This window comes from Protomyctophum parallelum, assembly GCF_964188405.1.
Source record: "Protomyctophum parallelum genome assembly, chromosome: 11".
NCBI classification, from domain to species: Eukaryota; Metazoa; Chordata; class Actinopteri; order Myctophiformes; family Myctophidae; genus Protomyctophum; species Protomyctophum parallelum.
Genome location: NC_139707.1, coordinates 31,488,653 through 31,501,104, shown reverse-complemented (window position 1 = coordinate 31,501,104; position 12,452 = coordinate 31,488,653). Strand labels below are relative to the sequence as shown.

Here is a 12,452-nt window from a genome sequence, read left to right as displayed (position 1 = left end):
GCGCTTCCTGCTCCGTTCTGTTCTTGTGATCGGCACTTTGGAATACTTTTCAACACTACAACAAGCGATTACACCGTTTTGAAGTGGATTTTCATGACAAGCAACTCAGTGGTCGGTGCAGTGGCTGTTCAAAGGTAACTTTAAACTAGGGATGATCGCTTCCGATCCAATCCCGATACCTACATTTCTGTGTTAGCCGATACCGTTAGGCGATACCAGCGTCGTGATCTCATGTTGTGTTTATAGCCATCTAGCTATATATATATATATCTCGTGTTGTGTTTATAGCAGACTCCTCACTCAAATGTGCACGTGCAGTTTGGGCAACTCCAAAGCAAACTCCACATGTCCCAACATTTTATTTACCTGCCATAGTGTCAACCCCTTAACCTGACTTTGCCAGATGGGGGCGGTATTGGGTAACCATGTTCCCCAACACAGCAACCATCTGGGATCTCTCAGGGAGTTCAGCTAACACCGATCTGTTCCGCACCGAACCAATCAGCGTGAGCTAAGGGCGGGATAAGTGCGAAACCAGATGTGAAGCTATATAGACACGTCAATATGATTGGTTGTGTTTGCACGCCCACACGGTGATCAGGCCCGGCGCCATGAGGGGGCAAAGGGGGTGTTTGCCCCCCTAAATCAACCTCTTTGCCCCCTTAGATCAAATAGTTACAGACAAAACAATGGTACATTTCCAGGCATTCATTTAAATTCCATTGCTTGAAAGCCCTCTATAGATATGCAAATGTAGCGCATTGTCTTCATGTCCAATACTTGCCCCCGATTGCCCCCTCTGTCATTTCATCCTGGCGCCGGGCCTGACGGTGATAGACAGACGGTCCCATCCAATCATCTACCAAGTATCTTGAAAAAAAGAAACAGCCCCGTCATCGAATTTGCTTCCGAGATCCCAGATCCCGATAAGCTGTGAAACAAATTTGTGTAGCAAGCTTCTTGGATCTGGCAGCGTCAGGTTATCAACCCCTTACCCCTGTGTCGGATCTTATGATATTTAGTCGACTAAAACTAGACAACACTAAAACATTCCAGGTGACTAAAATGTGACTGAAACTAAATGAAAACTATTCAAGAGCTATAAGACTAAAACTAAAATCTAAATTTGCTGCCAAAAACAACACTGCCCTAATGACACTTTCCTGAAGCAGTTTTGATTGGTAATCAGGTTGCAGTTATGGCTTTAATTTGTTCCAAGCCCCATGGGAGAGAGCACACTTTCAAAGCTTGGAACACTTTACTCGTATAGTAGAATGCAAAATGCACCGTTAATTTGAAAAGCAATCTTTCAACATATCAGTCCAAGGTGAAACTTAACGATCCCACACTTTAATCAAAGTGGGATTTGCCAGGTAAGGTACGGTACGCTGTGCATGAGCCTTCCGCGGGGAGCCTCTCATTGGAGCTCGGAGCAGCAGTACCGACCCTGTTGCTTAGTTACTGTGCCTGCAGTAAAACAGTCTTTGGTAAAACAATCGTCGCCACATCTCTATATTATAACTTTTTGTTTATGTTCCATAAATTAATGCCCTGTATTTCATGTGTGTTGCATAAAAAGTAGTGAAAATCTGCAGGCTTGCTATTTATGATGTAGATCACTATTTAACATTTATTTTTTTCTAATAAGAAAGGAACAGTAAGGGTTTCCGTCACTGTAGAATAACCTCCTATCTCCAAAATAGGAAATGTTCTCAGGGATCTGCATATTGATCGGATCGACGTAGGCGTTGAGTGCCGCATAGTGGCCCAAACCTCTAGCACAGTGGTTCTAGTTGACGCACCCCCCCACCCACGCACATTAGCATGACTGCCATACCATGCCATTACGTATGTATGGCAATACAGTTGAATTGTTGCAAAATAAAGAAATACATTTTCAAGATATTAAAACAAATTACCGGTAATAGGCTTACTGTTAATCATTTGGAGAATATTCGGTGCAAACACCATTACCCTTTTCATGTCACGCAACTTTTGCATGACAAACTACTGTAGGGCATTAATTTAAAAAACCAACAACATAAAAACATGAAATATGGAGATACAAGGTTTCTGCTGAACAGCAGCAACAAAATAGAGCAGACAGCTGCTGAGACAAACTGGGCTGTGTTGAAGGAAAAGGACAGTTTTCTAGACACTTTCGAGTCCCAGTGCCTGATTTATAATTAAAAAGAACAAGAAAATAAGAAATAAGAAATAACTATACTGGCATTACAAAGACAGGGCATTCTCACTCCCAAGTCAGCATCACCAAAACCAAAAGTAAACCCCCAAGGAAGCAGAGATCTGTGGATTGTCTGTCTTTTGGGGGGATAGAACATCTTACATCTGCCTGCCCAACGCAAGGCCGCCTGGCTCTACCTCGCTCTGAGACACAATGCACACACTTAACAAGGCTCACTGGCAACCAAACAATATTGAAACATCACCCTGAGGATAAAGATATAGCCTTTGATAAACAAGTGTTGTTCTCAAATAATAACTTTAGTGCATCTAGGAATGCAATACTCATCTCGCCACTATAGCTCTCAAGTCAGACAACTCTTCCACGATAGTTAAATGTTGAGCTTAATATCATGCAACTTGCACTACATGCACTACAACTTAAACTAAAATAGTTAAAAAGGTATTCATATCAAATTACCATAATATCCTCTGTCAAGATGGCTTCAGCATTTTCCAGAAAGTTCAACATGGAACAATAAAGACAAATAACCCAGCCAGCTGTTCTCCTGCAATTGAAGCCCTTTTAACCGCTTTGACCCAGCATGATCAACCCGCCACCAGTGTGTGTACAGTACCCCAAACACAGAATTATGACTTGGTAAAAACAACCCAACAGTGTGTTTACAGAAATAACCCAGCACTTTTTACAGCGTATTGATCCAAGCCGGAACACAGTCGATTATTAAAATAGCATGCTCTGAAAATACACTACCCAGTGCTCACCCCATCAAACCACTAAACCTCTGAGATGTATAAAGTACACTTAACACGGCAGCCGGATGGTGAGATGTGTGGTCAGATGGGTGCTCCGCAAACACTTTTCAGATTTTCAAGTGGACTCTGAAACAGAAAAGGTTGAGAACCACTGACTTAGACCATGCAGTATACTTAGTTGACTGGAATCCCCCATTGGTCTTATACTAGGTCTTATACTACGACTCCTTTTTCCTTTACACCAATATCTGTGCCGAGAATAGACGATCTACAAGCACATTTCGGCTAGGGTTCATGTAGTTAACGCTGTTTCCATGTCCGCAAATCACAGTAACACTGTGCTGTTGTAGTAGTACCACATTGTGACTGTGGCATGACAACACAGCAGCTCACAATCACACTGCAGTGCTGTCTGGCCGAATCCGAGTTCCCAGAAGTTTTCACCAGCTCTCGCATTACAAACGGGAGGGGCGAGATGTCTGGCCTGACTGCACTGGAAAATCCTGAGTGTTCCTTGAACTCCCAGAGTGTGTAAATTATTTCTTTCATTTTATACACTTTCAGAGTTAAATTAACACTGTGAATTTTAGTCTGTAGCTCATTTAAAGCTCATGGCTTTTGGCATGGGAGTAAGAACACCTGCTTGTTTCTAATGCACGCACACACACACACACACACACACACACACACACACACACACACACACACACACACACACACACACACACACACACACACACACACACACACACACACACACACACACACACACACACACACACACACAGAATTACAAAACTGCATGATCCCATGTCAATACTTTAATTTGATTTCGATGCAGAGAAGAGAAGAGGATGCAAGATGTCTTCAAATGAAGAAATGCAGGCTCCGTTTCTGTTTCTCACAAGTATACACACAAAAAGATAAAAGATTAAAAAAACTGTAAACATTGAAGTTACGTGTAAGACTTTGAGCTCTTTTGGAAACTAGCTGTCCTCGCATGATATAACAATGCTAGTCTGGACCTGTACCAGTGGGGTTTTACCCACAATGCATTGCGTGAACAGTCAGAGGTTTGTGAAGCCAAACTAACTTCAGAAATTACGTTTAAATGGTTGTTATCGAGACATTGTGATAACTGATAACAGATATTTATGTTAAGACATGGGTATGACAAAGATCTGGTTATGGCCACCGGACATTGGTAGCACTGGAACAATGCCTTGCAGTAGTCAAAGTTAAAGGTATACTATGTAGCTTCTCTAGCTATCTGTATGTAAACAAGGATTCAAACTTGGCGGCGGGCACTCACTCACTAGCCTTCAAAAGGTAATACCCAAATACGTGTCCATCTACCAACACAAGCAGTGAGGTGATGCCCCAGCACGTCTTGGCAGCTACAGTAAGACACAGCGAGAGGGCAGTGTGTTTCTGCTGGTAAACACTACTGACGTGGCTGATAACTGCTGTTATAGAGGGAAACGATGCGTACATTACATATTGTTTTGCAGTGGTTAGAGGGAAACGATGGGTACATTACATATTGTTTTGCAGTGGTTAGAGGGAAACGATGGGTACATTACATATTGTTTTGCAGTGGTTAGAGGGAAACGATGGGTACATTACATATTGTTTTGCAGTGTTTAGAGGGAAACGATGGGTACATTACATATTGTTTAGCAGTGGTGGGAAGTAACTAAGTACATGTACTCAAGTACTGTACTTAAGATATTTTTATATATTTGAAAACATGAAATGGGACCTTCTGTATAATTTGTATTTATATTGTATTTATATTTATATTACTTTTGGTACTTAAAAGATGTAGTGAAATGAAAAATATGTGTTTCACACTTTTAGAGCATATCCGTGGTCATCATATGGGCCAAAATAATGGGAAATAAAAGCAGATTTTAATTACCGGTACTTCCTTTGAACGGAAATGTGCTGCGTGATGACGTGAGAGGCCTGCATGCATATAAATTAATTTTCACCTGTTTTATTCCCATTGCTGCTGTTCCTTCAAACACAGCTGCTTTTGATTACAGAACTACTCTGTTTTTAATCTCATTCAAGATGACATCCAGACAGTGTATTACTAATTTTAAACTTAATCAGCACACTGAAATATGTATCTGAAAACATTATAGGTTAGAAATAAGCCACATACTAGTAGAGTAGCACACATGCTGAGCTATTGCCGACTGCCTCAGTCTCTCACTTATAAACAGACAGACTCACGTGGATACTATCGTCCCATAACCTGGAGGGATGCAACGCTCTGATTGGTTCAGAAACACAGCCTGCCGTTTCAGACTGAAACGTCAAAATAAAATGCCCCAAAAAGCCATTTCACTACATCTTTAAGTACATTTTCATGCCAATACTTTTGTACTTTTACTCAAGTACATTTTGAATTCTTGACTTTTACTTATTCCAATATTGCAATATTGATACTTTTACTTAAGTAAAGCATTTAAGTACTTTTTTCCCCCAGCACTGTTGTTTTGTTATGTAAACAAGGGGCAAGTTACATAGTATTCCTTTAAACAAAACAAAAAAAGAGAGTACATAGGTGGTTGTACTTTTAAGGATACGGCGACGCAACAGCGGCGTTTCTAACCGTGGCGTAAAATCCCATGTAACATAGCAGGAAGCACAATCCTCTGAAAGTACCTGGTGTTCTGGCTCTGGTAACTAGACTGGGCTGTCACTCCTGCTGCTCCAATGGTGCCATGTCTCCCCCTATAACATCACAGGCTTGGAGACAAGACAGGCAACATAATATTATCGAGGAGAGATAGGAGAAGTTGTCTCGCAAAAACAAAAAGAAGCTCGGCCACCTGCATGTTGTACTACCATGCACTTAAACCCTATACGTTGTTGAGCGGAGTCCCTCCCATCTATACTAGTGTCGTTTCTGTTTTTGCCCGACATAAAAAATTGTATTCCCAGAATAAGGACGGTGGGGTTTAAGTGGCGAAGCAGAGACCAGCCAATATATGCGTCGTCGTTATTTAACCTATTTTTCAAACTGATTTAAAGAAAATATCCGTCAAAACATTGATACTCTGGAATCTAGGAGTAGTTATAGGTCATCGTTTACGAGCGATTAGTTTGAGGTGATTCGGTCTTTTGTGCGGAACGTGAACCAAATTCGGTCACTTCCTCAAACGTCCATCGTTAACAAGTTGTTAATTTTCCTCTGTATGACAAGTACGGAATGGTGAATAAATTATTGGAACAAATCTTATTTTAGTGAACACGAATGAAACGACTCGAGTCAAATGCAACAAATGATCATTCCCATCACTCTCTAGGAGTCTCCAAAAACATGATTCGGCATCGGAACCCAAAAAACCACTGGAGGAGCAAACACAGCGGTTTTTGTGGTTTCCAACCTCATGCAGAAAGTTCTCCAGCAGATGCGGAATACTCTTTCGCATCATCAGGATTATTCTATCAGTGCTTTGGTGGCAGAAAGCATTTATCCGTTGAGGTTGTGACAAGGTCCTCCTGCATGCTGCTTGTGGCACGAGGTCGGAGGAGGGAGGCATGAGGGTGGGTACGGTGGTTGGGTGGTGGTATAGGGGTAGGGCTCTACACCTTCTGCAGGCCAGCCTCTCTCTTTTGGCTCTCTCTCTGGCGGTAGTGGAAGAGGCTGGTGGTGTCCAGCTCGCCGGCATAGAGGATGGCCTCTGCAAACAGCTTCACCACCTGAGACATGCGTGACGCGCGCACACACACACACGCACACGCGCAATTTTTTTTATTTAGATTTGTATTAATGTGAGAATATGGCTTCCATTATAGCATGCTAACTATTCCAGGAATAGAAATCCCAGCATCTGTTTAAAACAACATCATAAACAGGGTACATATAAATGTACAGTAATTAGCATATGCACCGTGAACAACGTACTGTAACTAGCATCTATCTAAATAAGCAACAAGCACAGATGCAAATACCAATGCAGTTCAAACACTATATAGTCGTGCGATTGTCCTACCTGGTAGTTGGTGATGAGGGGGACACCGTGGTCCACGGCCATCCTACGAATCAGGAAGTTGTCCCGGAGGTGCTTGCTGTTGTTATTGGGCAGGTTGACCACCAGATCAATATGGCCCTCGTTGATTAGACTGTTCACATGTAATAATAATAATAACACACACTTTTTTTCAATTAAAGACACAAATCAATGTCTAAATCCAAATATATCAGAGTCAACATTTGACTCATTTTGACCCATTGACATAAGCAGGCTATAGACCAGTTATGGATATATGCATCTTTTCCATATCTATTGACTGTCAATAATGGCAGACAACAATATTTGACTAATTGTTTTGCCCTTCTTGTAGCCAGTCCGACAATTTGTAGTCCTCTCACACACATATTAATATGGACATGCCCTAAGCTGCCAAATATCAAAAGCAATCACACACGCGCACATGTGCACGCACGGTCGCACACACACGCACAGACACCCCTTGTTTGCACACAGAGATGAAAAAAGAATAGAGACAGATGGCGTCTACAAATCCACGCCCCCCCAAATGAGACAGCAGTCCCACTTCTGGTCCGTTAGAATGGTCTACTGTCAGCCATAGAAGCCTATTGAAATTCAACTGTAGTTAGCCTACTTTTAAAATATTTTGAAATTAACTGAAGACAATATTGATTTGAATAAAAATATGTTTCCAAATGTATGGAGGGTCTTTGTCAACATATCTTCTTGTTTTCTCAATAGAGGACTTGTTTCACATTTAATTTACCACTTGAATGGGTTACCCATTATGTTAACAGAGCAGAGGAGAGCTGACAGACAAGAGAACCGGTCGCTTTTAATGAGGGGAATTCTCAATAATACAACACGATCCCGACTGAGTTCATTAAAACGTGTGTGTTTTACCGTTGTTGTATTAACTTGCCTGAATGTAGTTGGGGTCTAACTTGGGCAAATAAGCAAATAAGCAAATAACCCAACTAAATGGAGGAGTGACATATCATGACATTGTAATTTTCAAGATTTTTTTTTTACTCATGTTTTTATGGCAACTATTTGCAGGCTTTAAGCTGACTCTAGCAATATTTTTATGTCTTTTTGGTTTACATTAAATTATTTATTTTTCGGTACCATAGTATCACCCTACCCTTGACTTTTTCCAGAGAAGAATCATTGTCTCTAGTACTATTTGAAAAATGTGCAGGGCGGCTGTGGCTCAGGAGGTAGAGCAGGTCGTCCAATGATCCCTGGGTCGGTCGTTTTTTTAAATAGAAATGCCGACTTCGGCCTGGGCCATGGCTCAGCGGTCCAGGCACCTTGGCCGGTAGTCGAAGTCTGGCAGTGTGCCGCGGGTTCAACTCCCGATCCGGCCTTTACTGCATGTCACTCCCCGATCTCTCTCCCCATTTCCTGTCAGCCTACTGTCTGTCCCTGTCACACATGTCCAACATTTGGTGCAGATGGTTTCACTTTGCCATGATGATGCCTTGTTTATGACGGCATGTTGTCATGATGTTTTGCTACAACTTGCGAATAAAGCAGTACATTTTGTCACATGAACAAGACTACAAGTTGATGACAGGAACAGCCTAGGGGAGGGGGGGACAGCATTCAACCGCAGAGTAAAACATGTAAATAAAGGCAAAAACATAATTGTTGACTTCCCCTGTCTCTATTTAGTAAACAGAAATTGTGTCTAAAAGTATTACTTATTTTTAGTTTAAGTGAAACTACCTCCTCTTTGTGAGAGAGCACATCGTATTTCCCACATATCACTTACCTCTAGGAATCTTTTGTAAGGAACTTTCAATGTAACACGGACCCACCTGATGATGGTGGGTAGGCTGGTCTCTCCCTTGTGGCTGGGCCAGGCCACTGGCAAGGCCGGCACATCGTTGGCACACAGCCAGGCTGAGGTGGCCTCTGTGGCATAGAGCTGGAGACGGGGAGCAAAGGTCGGAAGGTTCACGCCCAAGAACAACCATTTTGTCAATTAAGGTAGGCCTAGGTTTACACTTAACACACGCGTGTCAGAGCGGACAGCCCAGTCCATTTTGAAGTAAATTATCTTGAAACAATGTTTAAAAGACAATGAGCATCCCCACTGCATGGGGGAGAAGGTGTTAGAATGTGCGTAGCCCCGATGGGAGACAGTGGTCAATGACATCGCCACGTGAGTTTTAAGCCCTATTCTGGCCATGTTATGATACGCTAAACATCCAATTCAAAACACTACAATCTAATGCCCCATTCACACTGCAGAAGCTAGCTTCTGCTTTAGCTTCGTGGTCCCATGTTATCTCTATGCAGAGAAGCTTTTGCGTTTTGAAGCTTGGAATGAACAGCTTTTTTTTTTTTTGCGTTTTCTTTTTTTTCTCCTCAAAACTTAACTTTGAAGCAGCTTGTAAAAGCTGGATTCTGGCTTCAGCTTCTAGAAGCTGCTTCTAGCCAATCAGAGCACAGCGTGGTTTGAGGAGGCGGAGTTGAGCTGATTTCACAAAACCATTTGCCTCTGTGAAAGCTGTCCAGACCGATTCTCCGAATTAAAAAATAAACTTTTTAAATATGGGCTGTATATGAAATATGAATGGATATTTGGCAAGACCATAGCATATTTATCGATAGAAATGAAAGTTTATATGAGAAACAAGTTGTCGAAGCGGTGAAAACAGGTTGTGTTCCGTGTTCCCAGTGTATTGGCACGGTTTGTGGGGAGAAGTGATCCTGCATTCCCCCCCCCCCCCCCGCGTGGTTCCCATCGAAGCTATGGATGGACTACTGACCAGTCCAGAACGCTATCCGTCGCTGACGCTGATTGTGGACTAAACAGTGCACACACACACGGTTGATAAATTAGCAGATATAGATAGATAGACAAACAACTAAGCAATATAGTTCCAACCGGTTGTTTTTTCGTGTCGGACCCGCTGACTTTTTCCCCAAAACTTTCCCCGAGAAGAGGGGAGGCAGCCCGCTCTGTGGTCGTCGTGTGTGTGTGTGTCGGTAGCTGCATTATATGTGGATTGTTGAAACTTGGGCACCGTGAATCATACCTTTAAAAAATAATTAATAGACTTTATATCAGTTGTATGTACCCCCTCTATTTATGCAATATGTTGCCCGTGTTTTGTGATTGGTTTGCTGCGTTCTGAATCGATAAACCAATCGCATATAGATAAGATTTATTTGAGGGAATCATTTCAATTGGTTTATTGCGTTCATGTAGGCCTATCGATGAACCTCATAGCAAAAGTTGAAAGACAGTAGACAGTAGATATAGATAGATAGAACACAATCCCTGTGTGTGCGTGTGTGTGTGTGTGTGTGTGTGTGTGTGTGTGTGTGTGTGTGTGTGTGTGTGTGTGAGATATTGAGCACCGTGGAGGAGCCGTCACGGGGATCACTTGCGAGCCAGTTCCCACCGAGGTGAACGATTCCCGCTGGGGACGCTGTGGGCACTGGCGGCGTGTTCCCTCCTCCGCGTCATCAGTGCCCATACCCGAGGCGGGGGTTGGCGAAAGGGCCTTTCTGTGTGGAGTTTGCATGTTCTCCCCGTGTCCCCTAGGGTAGATACCCTCACAAAAACATGCCGTAATCCTGGTCTCTAAAACTACCTCCCCCTGGCCAGCCTGATGGAGGGGAAAGGAACTGGTCGGAATAACGTGTCCCTTCCACGCGCTACGTCTGGCCGGGGAAATTCCCCTCTGTCAGGTGAAAAGAAGCAGCTTGGACTCCTCATGCATAGAAGGAGGCATGAGGTCAGTCCGCTGCCCCCCCCCCAGGTTGGCAGAGGAAGTGTAGCGCCCAGTATTACATTAGATAATTGGCACTGGGTGAAAAAGAAAAACTGGGTTACAAAATCGTGGGATAAAAATGTAATTTAAAAAAGATTGAGATCCGCTCCGTTCGGTTATTTACAAACAAGTTTACCAAGATTATATTATTTATTCATCGATAAATAGGTTATGATGTAACTAAATATATAATTATTTCTCCTATACAGTCGCTATTTAGTTTTCACTCAGTGGAGTGGGCGGGGTCCGGTGAATAGCTTCAGTGTCAAGCAAAATAGGGGCCAAGTAACCCTGGGTGAAAATTGTGATAAATGTACTCTTTTTTACTCATTTAGCACAGAGCACTACAGCAGCTCTATAGAGCGTCGCATTCCCGCCCCCTTTCATGACGACGCCAGGCCCAGGAAATGAATCCCAATGCATTTCTCCCATAGACATTTCAAAAAGTATGTATTTAAAGACCTTTCAAGCGTCGTACGAAGCCAACTCGAGTTGTGACAAATCATGACAACAAACACAATATTTTGGACCAAACAAATAATTACAAAGGAGAAAAACCACAAAAAAAGTGTTGTAAACTGCTGTTTTTGATTTGTCACAAGAGTTGGCTTTGTCCGCGGCGTAAACGTCTTTAAATAAATACTTTCTGAAAAGTCTATGGGGAAAATTAACGGGGATTTCTTTTCCGGGTCTCTCGAGGGGGCGGGACTGCGACGCTCTATAGAGCTCTATATTTACAAGCTCAAAATGCATCATTTCGAAACAAAAACACAAAGTTAATATAATTATAGAGATAAGAGCTCGACTGTGACAGTGCAGATTTTGGGAGGCCATCACAGGGGGGCAGTACTACTCACCTTGAAGCCCTCCTCCTTCAACTGGTGGGCCGTGGCGAGGAAGTTAGGCCGGAACGATTGCTGGAAGGAAGCAAGGAAGAAAGGAAGATGAGTAGAGGATGGAACAAGAGCGGCATGACTATTGTATATCGATGTATTGGCCATTATTAGACTTTTTGGATGACAGTCATAATGCCGATTACTTCCTCCCTATCGGACCCAAAACTCTGGGTCTGATGCCCAAAAATCTGCCATCATTCAGTCAGTTCTACACAAAACAAGCAAGGCATGGCAGCGAGAGACACATTCAATACAGAGAAAGCATTTATGTGCAGCTTTCCCTGCTCACAGTAAGAGCGGGGGGAGTTAGGACACGGTCCATCAACCACTGACCACCGCCACAAGATCCTCTTCCAGCTCACAGCAAGGCTTCCCTTCCTCTGTCTCTCAATTATGTCCACTGGCTCCATCAAGTGCCCTGATGTGCAGTCAGCAGCAGCGGTGGAAGGAGAACTCAGATATTTCTGTACTTCAGTAAAAGCAATAGTTATATCGTTGCTGTCGGGCAGAAACCTATCTCTATATTCTGACGTTTTGAGTTTTAATTAACGCCCTACTTTTTCAAACTACAGCATCACACACAAGCATCAGAAGTAGCAGATCTACTAGCTCAAAGCTTGTGTTGGCTTGTGTTTCAAGATTTGTGATGGGCTGTTCTCACACAGACTCCTCTCCATGACAGAAAAACAGCATTAACTAAAAAGTTTTTATAATTGAGTGTCTTCCAGCTAAGCTAGCATCCAAAAATGGCTGGGTTTTAATGCACTTCGGTATCAAATGACCCACTTAATGGA

At 42.7% G+C, this 12,452-nt stretch overlaps 1 protein-coding gene across 1 annotated transcript in view; it reads right to left on the bottom strand.

Annotated features, from left to right (window-relative positions):
- cps1 (carbamoyl-phosphate synthase 1, mitochondrial) overlaps positions 1–12,452 on the bottom strand; it is a gene marked incomplete at both ends in the record, with an annotated part of 108,352 nt that overhangs the window by 17,669 nt on the left and 78,231 nt on the right. Inside the window, 6 exons of the mRNA XM_083776007.1 lie at positions 4,278–4,427; positions 5,585–5,706; positions 6,566–6,678; positions 6,972–7,101; positions 8,795–8,904; positions 11,620–11,679. Of these exons, the coding sequence (XP_083632133.1) occupies positions 4,278–4,427; positions 5,585–5,706; positions 6,566–6,678; positions 6,972–7,101; positions 8,795–8,904; positions 11,620–11,679 (685 nt within the window). The remainder of the gene's footprint in view (positions 1–4,277; positions 4,428–5,584; positions 5,707–6,565; positions 6,679–6,971; positions 7,102–8,794; positions 8,905–11,619; positions 11,680–12,452) is intronic.